This window comes from Cetorhinus maximus, chromosome 7, assembly GCF_964194155.1.
Source record: "Cetorhinus maximus chromosome 7, sCetMax3.hap1.1, whole genome shotgun sequence".
In the NCBI taxonomy this organism is placed as follows: domain Eukaryota; kingdom Metazoa; phylum Chordata; class Chondrichthyes; order Lamniformes; family Cetorhinidae; genus Cetorhinus; species Cetorhinus maximus.
Window position 1 is genome coordinate 41962455 of NC_135885.1, and position 15774 is coordinate 41978228.

The following is a 15774-nucleotide window of genomic DNA, read 5'->3' on the forward strand; positions in this document are numbered from 1 at the left end:
GTTTTTCTGTTTGCTCCCACATTCTGTTTCATGTCTCCATGATGGGGCTTCACCATTCTTTTATTTCCTTAAATGGTGCACTTACCTTCTAAGTGACTGCATCCCTTTTAATTGCAAGCTTACAGTATTCTGTGAAGCTTGCCATGTCGCACTGTTCAGAGTTCAGGCTGCATTGGGAATAAATCAACTGCTTCAAATGGAAAGTTCTCACTTGCACAACGCATCATCGATAAAGGGATCAATGCTTGCAAGCTATTCCCTCTTGTCATGTAAATGAAGATGAAATTAGCCAGGGAATGAGGTTTGGAAGTTTTTGGTGATGATTTTGGTGTTAGCTATGATTGGTCATGTTAGAATTTTGACTGAGAGGGAGCTACTGTGTGAGTGTGCATAGGTTTAGACTAGTCCAAAGGCCTGAAAGCCCTGAATTCAGGTCATAAAAATGACTCTTCTACCAGAGTGAGTGGTGGGAGTAAGAGATTCTTTGGAATCAGATACAGTTAAGGGCATCGTAGTGAAGACACGACAGCTTTTGAGCAGGTGTATAGAAACACTGAGCAGAGAAGAGGGAATAGGATAGTTTTTTTTGAGACATAGAGGATGGTGAAGGAAATGAAGGAATGATGGGAAAGGGCATTGTTAGAGACTATTTTTTTCAAGTGGCCTACTCTGGTCATGAGCCTCACCTGCTCGGCCAAATGCTGCACGCAATGTTCTAACCTCTCATTATGTGAACCGCCTGATTTTTGTATAATGGGTGACAGATCCCGAGTGCCAGTTTTCTACCAAGGCAGCAAGTTGAAAATTTTACTCAAAATAATTCTATTTTGTGAGATGTTACGTGAGAGCTTTTCACCATAAGTTATTAATTGGTTATTTAATTGAATATCAAGTGAACAATCTTTTACCATAAAGGTAAATATTATTTGGAGCTAAGTTTCATTTTATGTAAAGGAGCTATAAAGTAGAATAACTTGTTCTCTTTATATATGAAAAAAATGAACTGTCTTTAGTGTAAGTATTCACGTTTGATTCTGTTAAACTCTATCTATTCTTCCTCAAATTGAAGGATGATAAAACAATTTAATAAAGTGGCTTTCCTTCGTTGGAAGATGAACTTTTTGATTTTTTTTTTTCACAGAACAATGAGGCTCTGATTGCTGGGACCAGGATAAATTGCATTTGAATATCTGACCATGGACTGTTAACTGTAGATGAGTAATTGATTGACAGCAACTGTGCCAAAGTGAGTTACCATGAGTACTACTAATGGTGACGTTGATTCAGAGGAACAGGAGTCCCCTTTAAACCCATTATGCTTTGAGTGTGGTCAACAGCACTGGACAAGAGAGAACCATCTGTACAACTACCAGCATGAAATGGATGATGACCTTGTCTGCCACATTTGTCTCCAGCCTCTATTGCAGCCACTAGATACTCCCTGTGGACATACATTTTGCCACAAGTGCCTCCGTAACTTTTTGCGAGAGAAGAATTTCTGCCCATTGGACCGCAAAAGGCTTCACTTTAAACTGTGTAAACGGTCCAGCATTCTTGTTCACAAACTTTTAGACAAACTGTTGGTGTCCTGTCCTTTTGAAAGTAATTGTCAAGAAGTGATGCAGCGCTGTGATTTGGAAGCACACCTTAAACACAGGTAAGCAATATATGAAAAGTAAAAAAAAAAATCCTGAAAACATAATTACCATTGTATCAATATTGATATAAGTGCATTGATGTAATTACTAAATACCAGGGCCTAGAAATGCGGGCATGCTTATTTTTGAGCACCTTACCTGTACAATGTTAACAGCATGTGCTCAAGTGAAAAGGTCTGAAGAGCCCCTGATTTTGGGCTTCTGTCCTCATCATGATGTAGATGGTGCTGCTGGAGGGGTTTACATAGGTAGGTGCTCCAATTTCTAATTTAGTGGGTCCGGAGGAGGAACGACTGGGCCTTGGAGTCAGTGACCAAGGTTCAGTGTGGGATTGGGTAGGAAGATTGCAGGCCTCTGGAGTACTGTTGGGGGATGATGTGTAGAATGATCACAGGCCTTGGGAGTATGATTGGGTTGGTGGTGCAGGTGCAGAGTGCATTCAGGTAGGAAAATCACATCACAAACTTCAGGAAGACTGTTGTGGGGTGGGGGGACTGATGTTGGCAAGTAGTGAGGCTAGCAGGTCAGGATCAGGGCGGTGAGGCACTGGAGGGTGAAGTTGAGATCTCTAGACTGGGAGCAGCAATGATTATGACAAGTGCTTACCTTATTTTGACTTGCGTGGAATTTAGTGATGGGTTCCCAGAGGCAATCAGCACTGATGCTGTTTGTTTCAAGGCAAACCAAAGTTGCAGCTAGGATCAGAAGCAGGCCGTAAGCACCTTTTTATTTGTACATGCAAATAGACTAATGTCTACTTGGTTTTGGGTAAAGGATTGCCCTTGTCTATCAAGATGGCATTTTTTCATTCTTTTGTGGGCGTTGCTGGCTAGACCAGCATTTGTCGCCCACCACTAATTCCCTTGAGAGGATGGTGGTGAGCCGCCACCTTGAACTGCTGCAGCCCATGTGGTGTAGGTACACCCAGAATGTTGTTAGGAAGGGAGGTCCAGGATTTTGACCCAGCAACAGTGAAGGAACAGTAACATAGCGCTAAGTCAGGATAGTGTGTGACTTGGAGGGAACTTACAGGTGTTGGTGTTCCCATGTATCTACTGCCCTTGTCCTTCTAGATGGTAGAGGTCGTGGTTTTGGTAGGTCATTTCAAAAGAGCCTTGGTGAGTTGCTGGAGTGTACCTTGTAGATAGTATACACTGCTGCCACTGTGTGTCGGTTGTGGAGGGAGTGAATGTTTAAGGTGGTGGATGGGGTGCCAATCAAGCGGACTGCTTTGTCCTGGGTGGTGTTGAGCTTCTTGAGTGTTGTTGGAGCTGCACTCATCCAGGCAAGTGAGAATATTCCATCACACTCCTGACTTGTGCCTTGTAGATTGTGGACAGGCTTTGGGGAGTCAGAAGTTACTCGTTCCAGAATTCCCAGCCTCTGAGCTGCTCTTGTAGACACAGTATTTATATGGTTGGTCCAGTTCAGTTGCTGGTTAATGTTAATCCACCCCCCCCCCCCCCCCCCCCCCCCCCCCCAAAAGATGTTGATAGTAGTGGATTCAGCAGTGGTAATGCCCTTGAATGTCACGTGGAGATGGTTAGATTCTCTCCTGTTGAAAATGGTCATTGCCTGGCACTTGTGTGGCATGAATGTCACTTGCTGCTTATCAGCTCAAGCTGAATGTTGTCCAGGTCTTGCTCCGTATGTTCACGGGCAGCTTCAATATCTAAGGAGTCGTGAATGGTGCTGAACATTGTGCAATTAATAGCAAACATCCCCACTCCTGACCTTATGATGGAGGGAAGGTCATTGATGAAGCAGCTGAAGATGGTTGAGCCTAGGACAGCACCCTGAGGAACTCCAGCAGCGATATCCTGGGATTGAGATGATTGGTCTCCAACAACCACAACCGTCTTCCTTTTGTGCTAAGTATGACTCCAACCAGTAGAGTTTCCCCCCGATTCCCAATGATTTCGGTTTTGCTAGATCAAATGCTGCCTTTTTGTAGAGGCCAGTCATTCTCACCCCACCTCTTGAGTTCAGCTCTTTTGTCCATGTTTGGATCAGGGTTGTAATAGGGCCAGGAGCTGAGTGGCCCTGGTGGAACCCAAACTGAGCATCAGTGAGCCGGTATGTGCCTCTTGCAGAAGTATCTACATGCAACATAGGGTGCCTTTTTTGGCATGTGACACTCAAAATTACATTCAAGATATTGATTACCCTGTTAAACAAACTAACTTTAATCAATGCATAATTTAGCCATTTTACCTATGATTAATTTTCCAAAAAATAGCTAATACTGCCTAAAGTAAAATACAGATCAGTTTTGTGTATTATATAATTTATTAACACCATCAAGCATGTTTATCCTCCTTTTATGAAATTTGCTAACTGAATATGATATGCTAAGAATTCAGGAAATCATTAAGTGGGAAATGCTTGGTCATTGATCTGATATAAGATCAGTTATCTTATTTGATAATAAGCAAAGCATTGTAGTATATTAGAATGCCAGGCTTTGAATTATACTTTACTGCAGTTAATTCACGGAGATGTAGGTATTGAAGAAACTGAAATTGGTATCCATTCACTATATTTACAAATATATTCTGCTATGATTGATTTATATTCTGTATTTTTCAGCTTAGGAATGTTTATGGTTCCACATGATTATTGTTAATCAAACCTAAATGCTAATAGAACCAAAATGGTGCTTATTCAGAATTATGAAGGAATAAAAATGAAGTGGTGCCTTGAATTTAGAGGTACAAATGTAAAGGAATCACGTCAACTTTATCAATGGCTTATTCCTCATAAATTAGGACTGTAGCATTTATTCTATTTATGCAATATATTGCATAAATAATTAGTAGATTTAAATATTATAAAATTCTACTGTCCAATGTGCTTGACAGATCTGCCTGGGTCATTGTTATTCTGAGGCCTGGTGATATTGCCTAATACATTTTTTTGAATATCAGTTTGAAATTCCAGCTTGCAAGATGATCATGCAATAGAGGAGGACAAGGAGAAATTGATTTTTGATTGGCTGAGTTTGCATGCTCTTACTATTGTTGGTTTATACTTCATTATACTGATGTTGCAATTGATCATGTTACAGATTTAATGCCTTTGATTGCATTAATCATGGCCTGGCACTAATGCATATGGTAACTCCTGAAAAATGTAAGCCACTAGTGTATAAATGTGCTAATCCTTTAAATCAATCAAGTAAATTGCTAGGTCACAAATGAAAATTTTCATATTGCAGTATGTTTATATCTACTGTAGAACCATGTGGATTACCTTAGTAAACGTTATTAGAGATGACAAACCATCTAAAGATGACCTGCAATATTCTGCTGGAAATATGTCTTACTTTTTCATCAATATTCCATCAAGTATTTTTACTGAAGAGAAATGAACTGGGTATAAACCATTTAGATACTAGTTAGCCTGCCACGTTTTATTATTTTACATTGAGTGAATGTCTGCTTTCTTAAATGTGACATCTATTTCATTAAGATTTGGCATTCTATCAGTCAAGAACAGATTTTAAATAATGCAATGAACGTTACTTCAAGCATACACATTATATGATAAAAACAAAAAACTGCGGATGCTGGAAATCCAAAACAAACAGAAATACCTAGAAAAACTCAGCAGGTCTGGCAGCATCGGCGGAGAAGAGCAAAGTTGACGTTTCGAGTCCTCATGACCCTTCAACAGAACTAAGTAGAAATAGGAAAGGGATGAAATATAAACTGGTTTAAGGGGGGGAAGTGGGGGGTGGAAAGAAGGGGGGGGGTGTTGTTGGGACAAGCAAGCAGTGATAGGAGGAGATAACCAAAAGGTGTCACAGACAAAAGAACAAAAGAGGTGTTGAAGGTGGTGATATTATCTAAAAGAATGTGCTAATTAAGATTGGAGAGCAGGACAAGCAAGGTAGCTCCAGTGGGGGTGGAGTGAAATAAACCATGGGTGGAATACATTTAAAAATAATGGAAATAGGTGGGAAAAGAAAAATCTATATAAATTATTGGAAAAAACAAAAGGGAGGGGGAAGAAACGGAAAGGGGGTGGGGATGGAGGAGGGAGTTCAAGATCACAACTCTAGATCACACATTCTTTTAGATAATATCACCACCTTCAACACCTCTTTGTTCTTTTGTCTGTGACATCTTTTGGTTATCTCCTCCTATCACTGCTTGCTTGTCCCAACAACACCCCCCCCACTTCTTTCCACCCCCACTCCCCCTCTTAAACCAGCTTATATTTCACCCCTTTCCTATTTCTACTTAGTTCTGTTGAAGGGTCATGAGGACTCGAAACGTCAACTTTGCTCTTCTCCGCCGATGCTGCCAGACCTGCTGAGTTTTTCTAGGTATTTCTGTTTCTGTTTTATACACATTATATGACCCACCAATTTAGATAAGTTTTGTACAAATAATAGTTTGTGTTCTTGAAGAAGAAGGCACTATTTTAGGAACAAATTCTATCCATAGATAATTTTAGTTGTTGACAGAATTTACCTGTGATTATTTCCAGTATTTTACTTCAAAAAGCTAATTTATGATGAAACAAAACTGATCTAGGAATGCAGACAATCAGTCATCAGTCATTACAGCTTCTGGTCAAACCTCTCAATATAATGTTTATTGTGACTGACCGAATGGCTTCTTTACTATTTCAAATTTACATAGAAACATAGAAAATAGGAGCAGGAGTAGGCCATTCGGCCCTTCGAGCCTGCTCTGCCATTCATTATGATCATGGCTGATCATACAACTCAACAGCCTGCTCCCGCTTTCTTCCTATATCCTTTGATCCCTTTCGCCCCAAGAGCTATCTCTAACTCCTTCTTGAAAACATACAATGTTATGTCCTCAACTACTTTCTGTGGTAGAGAATGCCACAGACTCACCACTCCTCTGGGTGAAGAAATTTTACCTCATCTCAGTCCTAAATGGTCTACCCCATATCCTCAGACTGTGACCCCTGGTTCTGGACTCCCCCACCATTGGGAACATCCTTCCTGCATCTACCCTCTCTAGCCCTGTTAGAATTTTATGGGTTTCTATGCGATCCCTCCTCATTCTTCTGAACTCCAGCAAATATAATCCTAACCGACTCAATCTCTCCTCATATGTCAGTCCCGCCATCCCAGAAATCAGTTTGGTAAACCTTCGCTGCACTCCCTCTATAGCAAGAACATCCATCCTCAGATAAGGAGACCAAAACTGCACACAATATTCCAGGTGTGGTCTCACCAAGGCCCTGTACAATTGCAGCAAGACATCCCTGCTCCTGTACTCTAATCTTCCCACTATGAAGGCCAACATACCATTTGCCTTCTTTACCGCCTGCTGCACCTGCATGCTTACCTTCAGCGACTGGTGTACGAGGACACCCAGGTCTCGTTGCACATTTCCCCCCTCTCAATTTATAGCCATTCAGATAATAATCTGCCTTCCTGTTTTTGCTACCAAAGTGGATAACCTCACATTTATCCACATTATACTGCATCTGCCATGTATTTGCTCACTCACTCAGCTTGTCCAAATCACACTGAAGCATCTCTGCATTCTCCTCACAGCTCACCCTCCCACCCAGCTTTGTGTCATCTGCAAATTTGGGGATATTACATTTAGTTCCCTCATCTAAATCATTAATATATATTGTGAATTGCTGGGGTCCCAGCACTGATCCCTGCGGTATCCCACTAGTCACTGCCTGCCGTTCGGAAAAAGACCCGTTTATTCCTACACTTTGTTTCCTGTCTTTCAACCAGTTTTCTATCCATCTCAATACACTACCCCCAATCCCATGTGCTTTAATTTTACATGCTAATCGCTTATGTGGGACTTTGTCGAAAGCCTTCTGAAAGTCCAAATAAACCACATCCACTGGCCCCCCCCCTCATCGACTCTACTAGTTACATCCTCGAAAAATTCCAGTAGATTTGTCAAACATGATTTCCCTTTCGTAAATCCATGCTGACTCTGTCCGATTCTGCCACTGTTTTCCATGTGCTCAGCTATTAAATCTTTTATAATGGACTCTAGAATTTTCCCCACTACTGATGTCAGGCTGACTGGTCTATAACTCCCTGTTTTCTTTCTACCTCCCTTTTTAAATAATGGGGTTACATTAGCTACCCTCCAATCTGTAGGAACTGTTCCAGAGTCTATAGAATCTCGGAAGATGACCACCAATGCATCCACTATTTCTAGGGCCACTTCCTTAAATGCTCTGGGATGTAGATTATCAGGCCTTGGGGATTTATCGGCCTTCAATCCCATCAATTTTCCCCAACACCATTTCCCTACTAATACTGATTTCTTTAAGTTCCTTCCTCTCACTAAACCCTGTGTTCCCCAACATTTCTGGTACACTATTTGTGTGCTCCTTTGTGAAGACAGAACCAAAGTATGTATTTATTTAGTCAGCCATTTCTTTGTTCCCCATTGTAAATTTCCCTGTTTCTGACTGTAAGGGACCTACACTTGTCTTCACCAATCTTTTTCTCTTCACATGCCTATAGAAACTTTTACAGTCAGTTTTTATGTTCGCCCCAAACTTACTCTCGTACTCTATTTTCCCCTTCTCAATCAATCCCTTGGTTCTCCTTTGCTGAATTCTAAAGTGCTCCCAATCCTCAGGCCTGTTGTTTTTCCTGGCCAATTTGTACACCTCTTCCTTGGATCTAATACTACCTATAATTTCCCTTGTAGGCCATGGTTTGGCCACCTTTCCTATTTTACTTTTGCGCCAAACAGGAACAAACAATTGTTGCAGTTCACCCATGCACTCTTTGAATGTTTGCCATTGCCTTTCCACCCTTTAAGTAATGTTTCCCAATCCATCATAGTCAACTCGCGCCTCATACCATCGTAGTTTCCTTTATTAAGATTCAGGACCCTAGTCTCAGAATCAACTATGTTACTCTCCATCTTGATGAAGAATTCTATCATATTATGGTTGCTCATCCCCAAGTGCGAGGCACACAACTAGATTGCCAATTATTCCTTTCTCATTACACAATACCCAGTCTAGGATGGCCTGCTCTCTAGTTGGTTCCTCAACGTATTGGTCTAGAAAACCATCCTGTATACGCTCCAGGAATTGCTCCTCTACGGTATTGTTACTAATTTGATTTGCCCAAAGCAGATTAAAGTCACCCATGATTACAGATTTTCCTTTATTGCATGTGTCTCTAATTTCCTGTTTAATGCCATTCCCAACATCACTACAGTTTGGGGGTCTATATACGATCCCCACTAACGTTTTTTGCCCCTTAGTGTTTCTCAGCTCTACCCATACAGATTCCACATCATCGGAGCTAATATCTTTCCTCGCTATTGCGTTAGTTTCCTCTTTAACCAGCAATGCAACTCCACCGCCTTTTCCTTTTTGTCTGTCCTTCCTAAATACTGAATACCCCTGGATGTTCAGTTCCCATCCCTGGTTACCCTGCAGCCGTGTCTCCGTAATCCTGACTATATCATACCTGTTTACATCTATTTGCGCGGTTAATTCCTCCACTTTGTTGCAAATGCTCCTCGCGTTAATGCACAAAGCTTAAGGCTTGGCTTTTTAACATTACTTGTCCCATTCCCACTATTTTTCACCTGAGGCCCTGTTTGATTCTTGCCCTTGATTTCTCTGCCTATCACTTTTCTTATTCCCCTTTTCTGTCTTGTTCTTGACCTAGATTCCCCCTCCTCTGACTCCTTGCATAGGTTCCCATCCCCCTGCCATTTTAGTTTAAACCCTCCCCAACCACTGTAGCAAATATTCCCCCTAGGACATCAGTCCTGGTCCTGCCCAGGTGTAACTCGTCCAGTTTGTACTGGTCCCACCTCCCCCAGAACCGGTCCCAATGTCCCAGGAATCTGAAACCCTCCCCTTCACGCCATCTCTTCAGCCACATATTCATCCAGTATATCCTGCTATTTCTACTCTGACTAGTACGTGGCACTGGTAGTAATTCTGAGATCACTACCTTTGAGGTCCTACTTTTCAACTTACTTCCTAACTCCCTATATTCTGCTTTTAGGACCTCATCCCTTTTTTTACCATTGTCATTTGTACCAATGTGTACCACGGCCACTGGCTGTTCACCCTCCCCCTTCAGAATGTCCTATAGCCACTCTGAGACATCCTTGACCCTAGCACCAGGGAGGTAACATACCATCCTGGAGTCTCGTTTGCGGCCACAGAAATGTCTATCTATTCTCTTACAACTGAATCCCCTATAACTATAGAATTCCCACACTTTTTATTCCTCCCCTGTGCAGCAGAGCCAACAGTGGTGCAACGAATTTGGCTGTTGCTACTTTCCTCTGAGAGGCCATTCCCCTCAACAGTATCCAAAGTGGTATATCTGTTTTGCAGGGTAATAGCCACAGGAGATTCCTGCATTGCCTGCCTAGTCCTCTTGCTCGGCCTGGTGGTCATCGATTCCTTTCCTGTCTGTGAACTCTTAGCCTGCAGTGTGACCACCTCCCTATACGTGCTATCCACAATACTCTCCGCCTCGCGGATGCTCCACAGTGTCCCCAGCTGCCGCTTCAGCTCTGAAACCCGGGCTTCCAGGAGCTGCAGCTGGAGACACTTCCCGCACACGTGCTTGCCCCAAGCACTGGAAATTTCCCCGGCTTCCCACATAGAGCAGGAGGAGTACACCATGGCTTTGAGCTCTCCTGCCATGACTTACCCCTTTAAATTAAAACTTTTGGAAGATACTTAATATCAAATAATATCAATTACTCTAGGGCCCTTCTTCCCTGCCCTCATATTTACAGAATATAGCCCTTACAAACAATGAACTACAAAATTAGTAGTTAAAAACTATTAGCGAAAGAAGTAGTAAATACTTAACGCAACCGTACTCACAGTACTCAAAGGATCACCTCGTTTCCCTCCTCACTGAACTCCCTCAGTCACCAACTCCAACTTAAGCACTCTACTGCAGCCCAAAGCAGCACTCCAGCCCAAAGTCAGCACAAAGCCATCGCTCTTCTTTCTGAAGAAAGATAGAAAAGGAAAGGAGCAACCCCTCCCTCCTCACCGAAATCCCTCAGTCACCTCTGCATTCCCAGCTCCTTTTTGGGAGAGTGCTTCTTAGAAAGCTGAAGTTAATTGGGTTATGTGAGAGCTAAAAATTGAATAGTTAAAGAAATTGCAGTTTTTAACTTGTATAAGCATGATAAGTGAAACTATTTCCAAAGTCAGTGTCGTTAAATATGCTTTGGGTATTAAGAATTATTATCTCCACTTGCAATAGCAACTGCAGGTGGTTGATCCCAGAACACAGTGGAAAACCGTGTTGATCATTTCACAGGGGAGGATCTTCCCGCCAGTTAGCCGGGGTGGGGCCCGCTTGCCAACACGTAAAGTGACACGAGATGACGTCAGGCGGAACTCCCGACGTCACACCGCGTCATTTCCATTTTCAGGTCGGCAGTGGTGCAGCCGAGTCAGCTGTGCGCCCACTGACCTGTCAACGGCCTATTGAGGCCATTAATAAACCAATTTAGGTAATTGACAGGGCTGCCCGTCCAACCTTAGAGTTGGCGGGCAGGCCAGGAGCTCTGACGAGCTTAAGAAAAAGCATGAAACCTCATCCACAGGAAGGATGAGGTTTCATGAGGACTTTTAAATATTTAATAAAGGTTTCAGTAAAAATGATGGATATTTCCAACTCATGTGACAGTGTCACACGAGGGGACATGTCAGGGAAATTTTTTGAACATTTGTCTTAAAAGTTTTAGTTCCAAGGCGATCTTCCTGAGACAGCACTTAACCTCAGGGAGATGAGCGTGCTCTTTTGTGCGCATGCGCGAAAGAGCGCACTCTCGGCTGAGGGAATCCCCCCTCCCCCTGCCTGCACAGGGATCGCACAGCGCTTCCTGGTGGACGTCACGTTGGGCGGGCCTTAATTGGCCCGCCCACGTAAAATGGTGGCGCGCCCCAGATCGGGGGTGCCGATTGGAGGCATGCCTGCACTTCTTCCCCAATGGGGGGACAATTTTTCCCACAATCCCAGATTACAGGACATTCATTCTTCCTTGTCTGTCTGTGTATATTTTGCTTCTTCATTCTTTCTCATTCATTCTTCTTCTCTCTCATCCACTTCCTTTCCTATCAAGGTCTTCCTCCCCAACTGTCCAAAAGAACTAAAGGGTGGCTGTTACAATAACAACAACTTGCATTTATATAGTGCCTTTAACTTAAGAAAATGTCACAAGATGTTTCATGGTTGCATGAAGGTGGTGATATTACGAGGGGTAGCTAAAAGCTTGATCAAAGAGAGAGGTTTTAAGGAGGGTCGTAAAGGAGAACAAAAGAGGGAAGAGTTGGTGTGGTTTAGAGAGGAAACTCCAGACTTGGGACTTAGATGGCTGAAGGCACGTCTGCCCAATGTTAGGGTGACGCAAGCAGGGAATGACATAAGAGGCCAGATTTGGAGAAATGCAGAGCTCTTGGGTTGGAGGAGGTTACAGAGTTAGGAAAGAGCAAGTCCATAGACAAATTAAACACTAGGATCAGAATTTTAAACTTTCAATGTTGGTGGGCTGGGAGTCAGTGTAGGTTAGCAAGTACGGGGGTGCTGGGTGAACAGGACACTGCAAGTTAGCATGCAGACAGATAGGACAATAAGGTTGCAAACAGCCTGAGACAGTGGTCAGGGTTGATCTGAAATCAATGGTTAGGAAAGTGGTTTGTGGTTTTGGTCTTCCTGATATTTAATTGGAGATTTACTAGACTAATACCTGAAATGGGAGGGTTGTCTTATGAGGAATGGTTGGGCAAGCTAGGCTTGTATTCACTAGAGTTTGGAAGAGTAAGAAGTGACTTGATTGAAACATATAAGATCCTAAGAGCTCTTCACAGGATGGATGCTGAAAGGATGTTTCCTCTTGTGGGAGAATCTAGAATTAGGGTTCACTGTTTAAAAATAAAGGATTGCCCATTTAAGACAGCAATGAGGTGAAATTTTTTGAGGGTAGTGAGTCTTTGGCATTCACTTCTTCAAAAGGCGGTGGAAGCAGAGTCTTTGAATATTTCCAAGGCAGAGCTTGATAGATTCTTAAGCAAGGGGTGAAAGGTTATTGGGGTGGGCGGGAATATGGAGTTGAAGTTACAATCAGATCAGCCATGATCGTTTTAAATGGCGGAGCAGACTCGAGGGGCCGAGTGGCTTCCTCCTGCTCCTAATTCATATGTTCATAATAAATCTGATCAAATGTCTTGCAAAATTGCATGCAATTTATGTGTGGTTCTGATTTCTTCTTGACTTTGCTTAACCTACATAATTGTCCTGATTCAGTATACGCAGTCTTTCCATGTGGTTACTTACAGGCCAAATACAAATTTGTCTTTGAATTTTATATGGCATCAAAAAAACATGAGGACAGAGAAAGGATGTTACGTTTCAAATTTAAAAGGAAAAATTTGGTACATTGTAATGCCCCTTGCTTATGTCTAGCATTTAACTTGGTAAAGAGCCAAACTGTTAAAAGCTGCTTACTGTATTACAGATGGTTTTCATTCTATCTCTGAGTTGTCTTGTGGGGCAATGTTCTGCTGGTGTTGAATGAAAAGCTTATAAACATAAGAACTGATGGCTCCAATTAATTTTAAATTGTAAATTACTTCTTTCCGCCACAATTTCTGTGCCCCCCCGCCCCCCCAATTACTTCCATCTCTCTGGAAGGTGTGGATTCCTTGATGAGAAAATGGGAGCTGGGTGACTGCAGTACATCGCTCAAGTAGCCATTGCAGAAATATGAATCCTTGATGCTGTGCTACCAAGCTATTTAGTTGCAGGGGCATCACAGCCAAGCCTGAGCCCAATCTGTTCCTCATTCAACGTTAATATACGTATGTTTCTAGACTGATTCTTTTTTCCCTTTTCTAAAGCCTATTATTGTAGATTCACCATTGCCCTGCTCCTAGTTTGTATGTTTTGTACGTCAGCTCAAGCCAAAGCCAGACTTAGGACATTCCTGATCTTTCGAACATGGCTACTCTCTTAATAAACTTGAGCCAAAGTTACTTTATAAAACTTGCATTTTCCTACTCTGTCACTTACATTTAGGGTAGGATTGTCCAACCTTTTTGCATGGTGGGGGGCCACATTTCAATTTTTCTCACACTTGATGATGAGCCAAATGAGCAAATTTTGGAAAAATAGTTTGACACATTAAACAAGAATTATATTTTTTAAAAAAAGATGATTTTATGAAAAGGAACAACTTGTTGAGGGGAAAAAAAAAGTCACAACGATAAATTGGTTATGATAAAGTGTGTGTCCAGCTCACTCCCAGGCTCAGAGTGCTCACTCATTCACATTCACTCTGTGAGAGTGCCTGTTGGTGTGTGGGAGTGACGGTGAATGAGAACACTGAGACTGAGAATGAGCCAGACATGAACTCCTCTGACTCGCCTCTCTCTCGCCTCTCTCTCTCTCTCTCGCCTCTCTCTCTCTCTCTCTCTCTCTTGCCCCTCTCTCTCTCATACTCACTCACTGCTATCCTCACACCCACCCACCCACCCACTCACTCAGCCATCCTCACTATAACGGCTTAGGGGTGTGTGGTTTGAAGGGAGAGAAGGGTGACCTGGAGTGAGGCATGAGGCCTAGTGGTGCCTGAACGTTGGTGCTGCCAAGGGGAACGTGGAGAGACTGGGCAGGGAACACGGCTTGAGCCTGGCCAGAGCACCAGGAGCAGAATGAAAGCGGCCGGAGCCACGGGGAAGCATGGTGAACAGAGGCCCCTCATACTCCAGAGTCTATTGAAACATAGAAAATAGGAGCAGGAGTAGATCATTTGGCCCTTTAAGCCTGCTCCGCCATTCAATATGATCATGACTGATCCTCTATCTCAACACCACACTCCCACTCTCTCCACATACACCTTGACACTTTTAGAGTCTAGAAATCTATCTACTTCCTTCTTAAATATATTCAGTGACTTGGCCTCCACAGCTTTCTGTTATAGAGAGTTCCACAGGTTCACCACCCCCAGAGTGAAGAAGTTTCTCCTCATCTCAATCCTAAACGGCCGACCCCATATCCTGAGACCGTGACCCCTTGTTTTAGACCCCCCAGCCAGAGGAAACATCATCCCTGCATCCCACCTGTCCATCCCTGTCAGAATTTTATATGTATCAATGAGATCCCCTCTCATTCTTCTAAACTCCAGTGAATACAAGCCTAGTCGGCCCAGTCTCTCCTCATATGACAATCCTGCCATCCCAGGAATCAGTCTGGTGAACCTTCGCTGCACTTCCCCTCTGGCAAGTATATCCTTTCTTAGGTGAGGAGACCAAAACTGCGCACACTATTCCAGGTGTGGTCTCACTAAGGCCCTGTACAGCTGCAGTAAGACATATTTGCTCCTGTACTCAAGTCCGCTGGCAATGAAGGCCAACATACCATTTGCCTTCTTAACTGCTTGCTGTACCTGCATGCTTGCTTTCAGTGACTGATATACAAGGACACCCAGGTCCCTTTGTACGTCAACATTTCCTAATCTATGACCATTTAAATAATATTCTGCCTTTCTGTTTTTCCTACTGAAGTGGATAACTTCGCACTTATCCATGTTATACGGCAGCTGCCATGTATTTGTCCACTCACTCAGCCTGTCTAAATCGCCTTGAAGTCTCTTAACACCCTCCTCACCACTCACATTCCCAACAAAGATTCGTGTCGTCAGCAAACTTGGAAATATTACATTTGGTTCCCTCATCCAGATCATTGATATATATTGTGAATAACTGGGGCCCAAGCTCTGATCTCTGTGATACACCACTAGTCACCGCCTGCCACTCCGAAAAAGACCCATTTATTCATACTCTCTGTTTCCCTTCTGCTAACCAATTCTCAATCCATGCAATATGTTATCCCCAATCCCTTGTGCTTTAATTTTACACACTAACCTCTTATGTGGGACTTTATCAAAAGCTTTCTGAAAATCCAACTATACCACATCCACTGGTTCTCCCTTATCTATTCTGCTAGTTATGTTCTCAAAAAACTCCAGCAGGTTTGTCAAACATGATTTCTCTTTCATAAATCCATTTTGACGTTGCCTAATTCCGTTGATATTTTCTAAGTGTCCTGTTACCACATCCTTTATAATGGACTCTAGCATTT

General features: G+C 42.8%; 1 protein-coding gene across 2 annotated transcripts in view; it reads left to right on the forward strand.

Moving 5' to 3' along the window:
* Nucleotides 1-15774, forward strand: part of lnx2a (ligand of numb-protein X 2a) — a 231927-nt gene that overhangs the window by 58115 nt on the left and 158038 nt on the right. For both annotated transcript variants that reach the window (XR_013577097.1, XM_078545383.1), the window contains exon 2: nucleotides 1142-1657. Coding sequence is in view for 1 of the 2 variants with exons in the window: in XM_078545383.1 (XP_078401509.1) it covers nucleotides 1257-1657 (401 nt within the window). In the remaining variant the exon portion in view is untranslated. The remainder of the gene's footprint in view (nucleotides 1-1141; nucleotides 1658-15774) is intronic.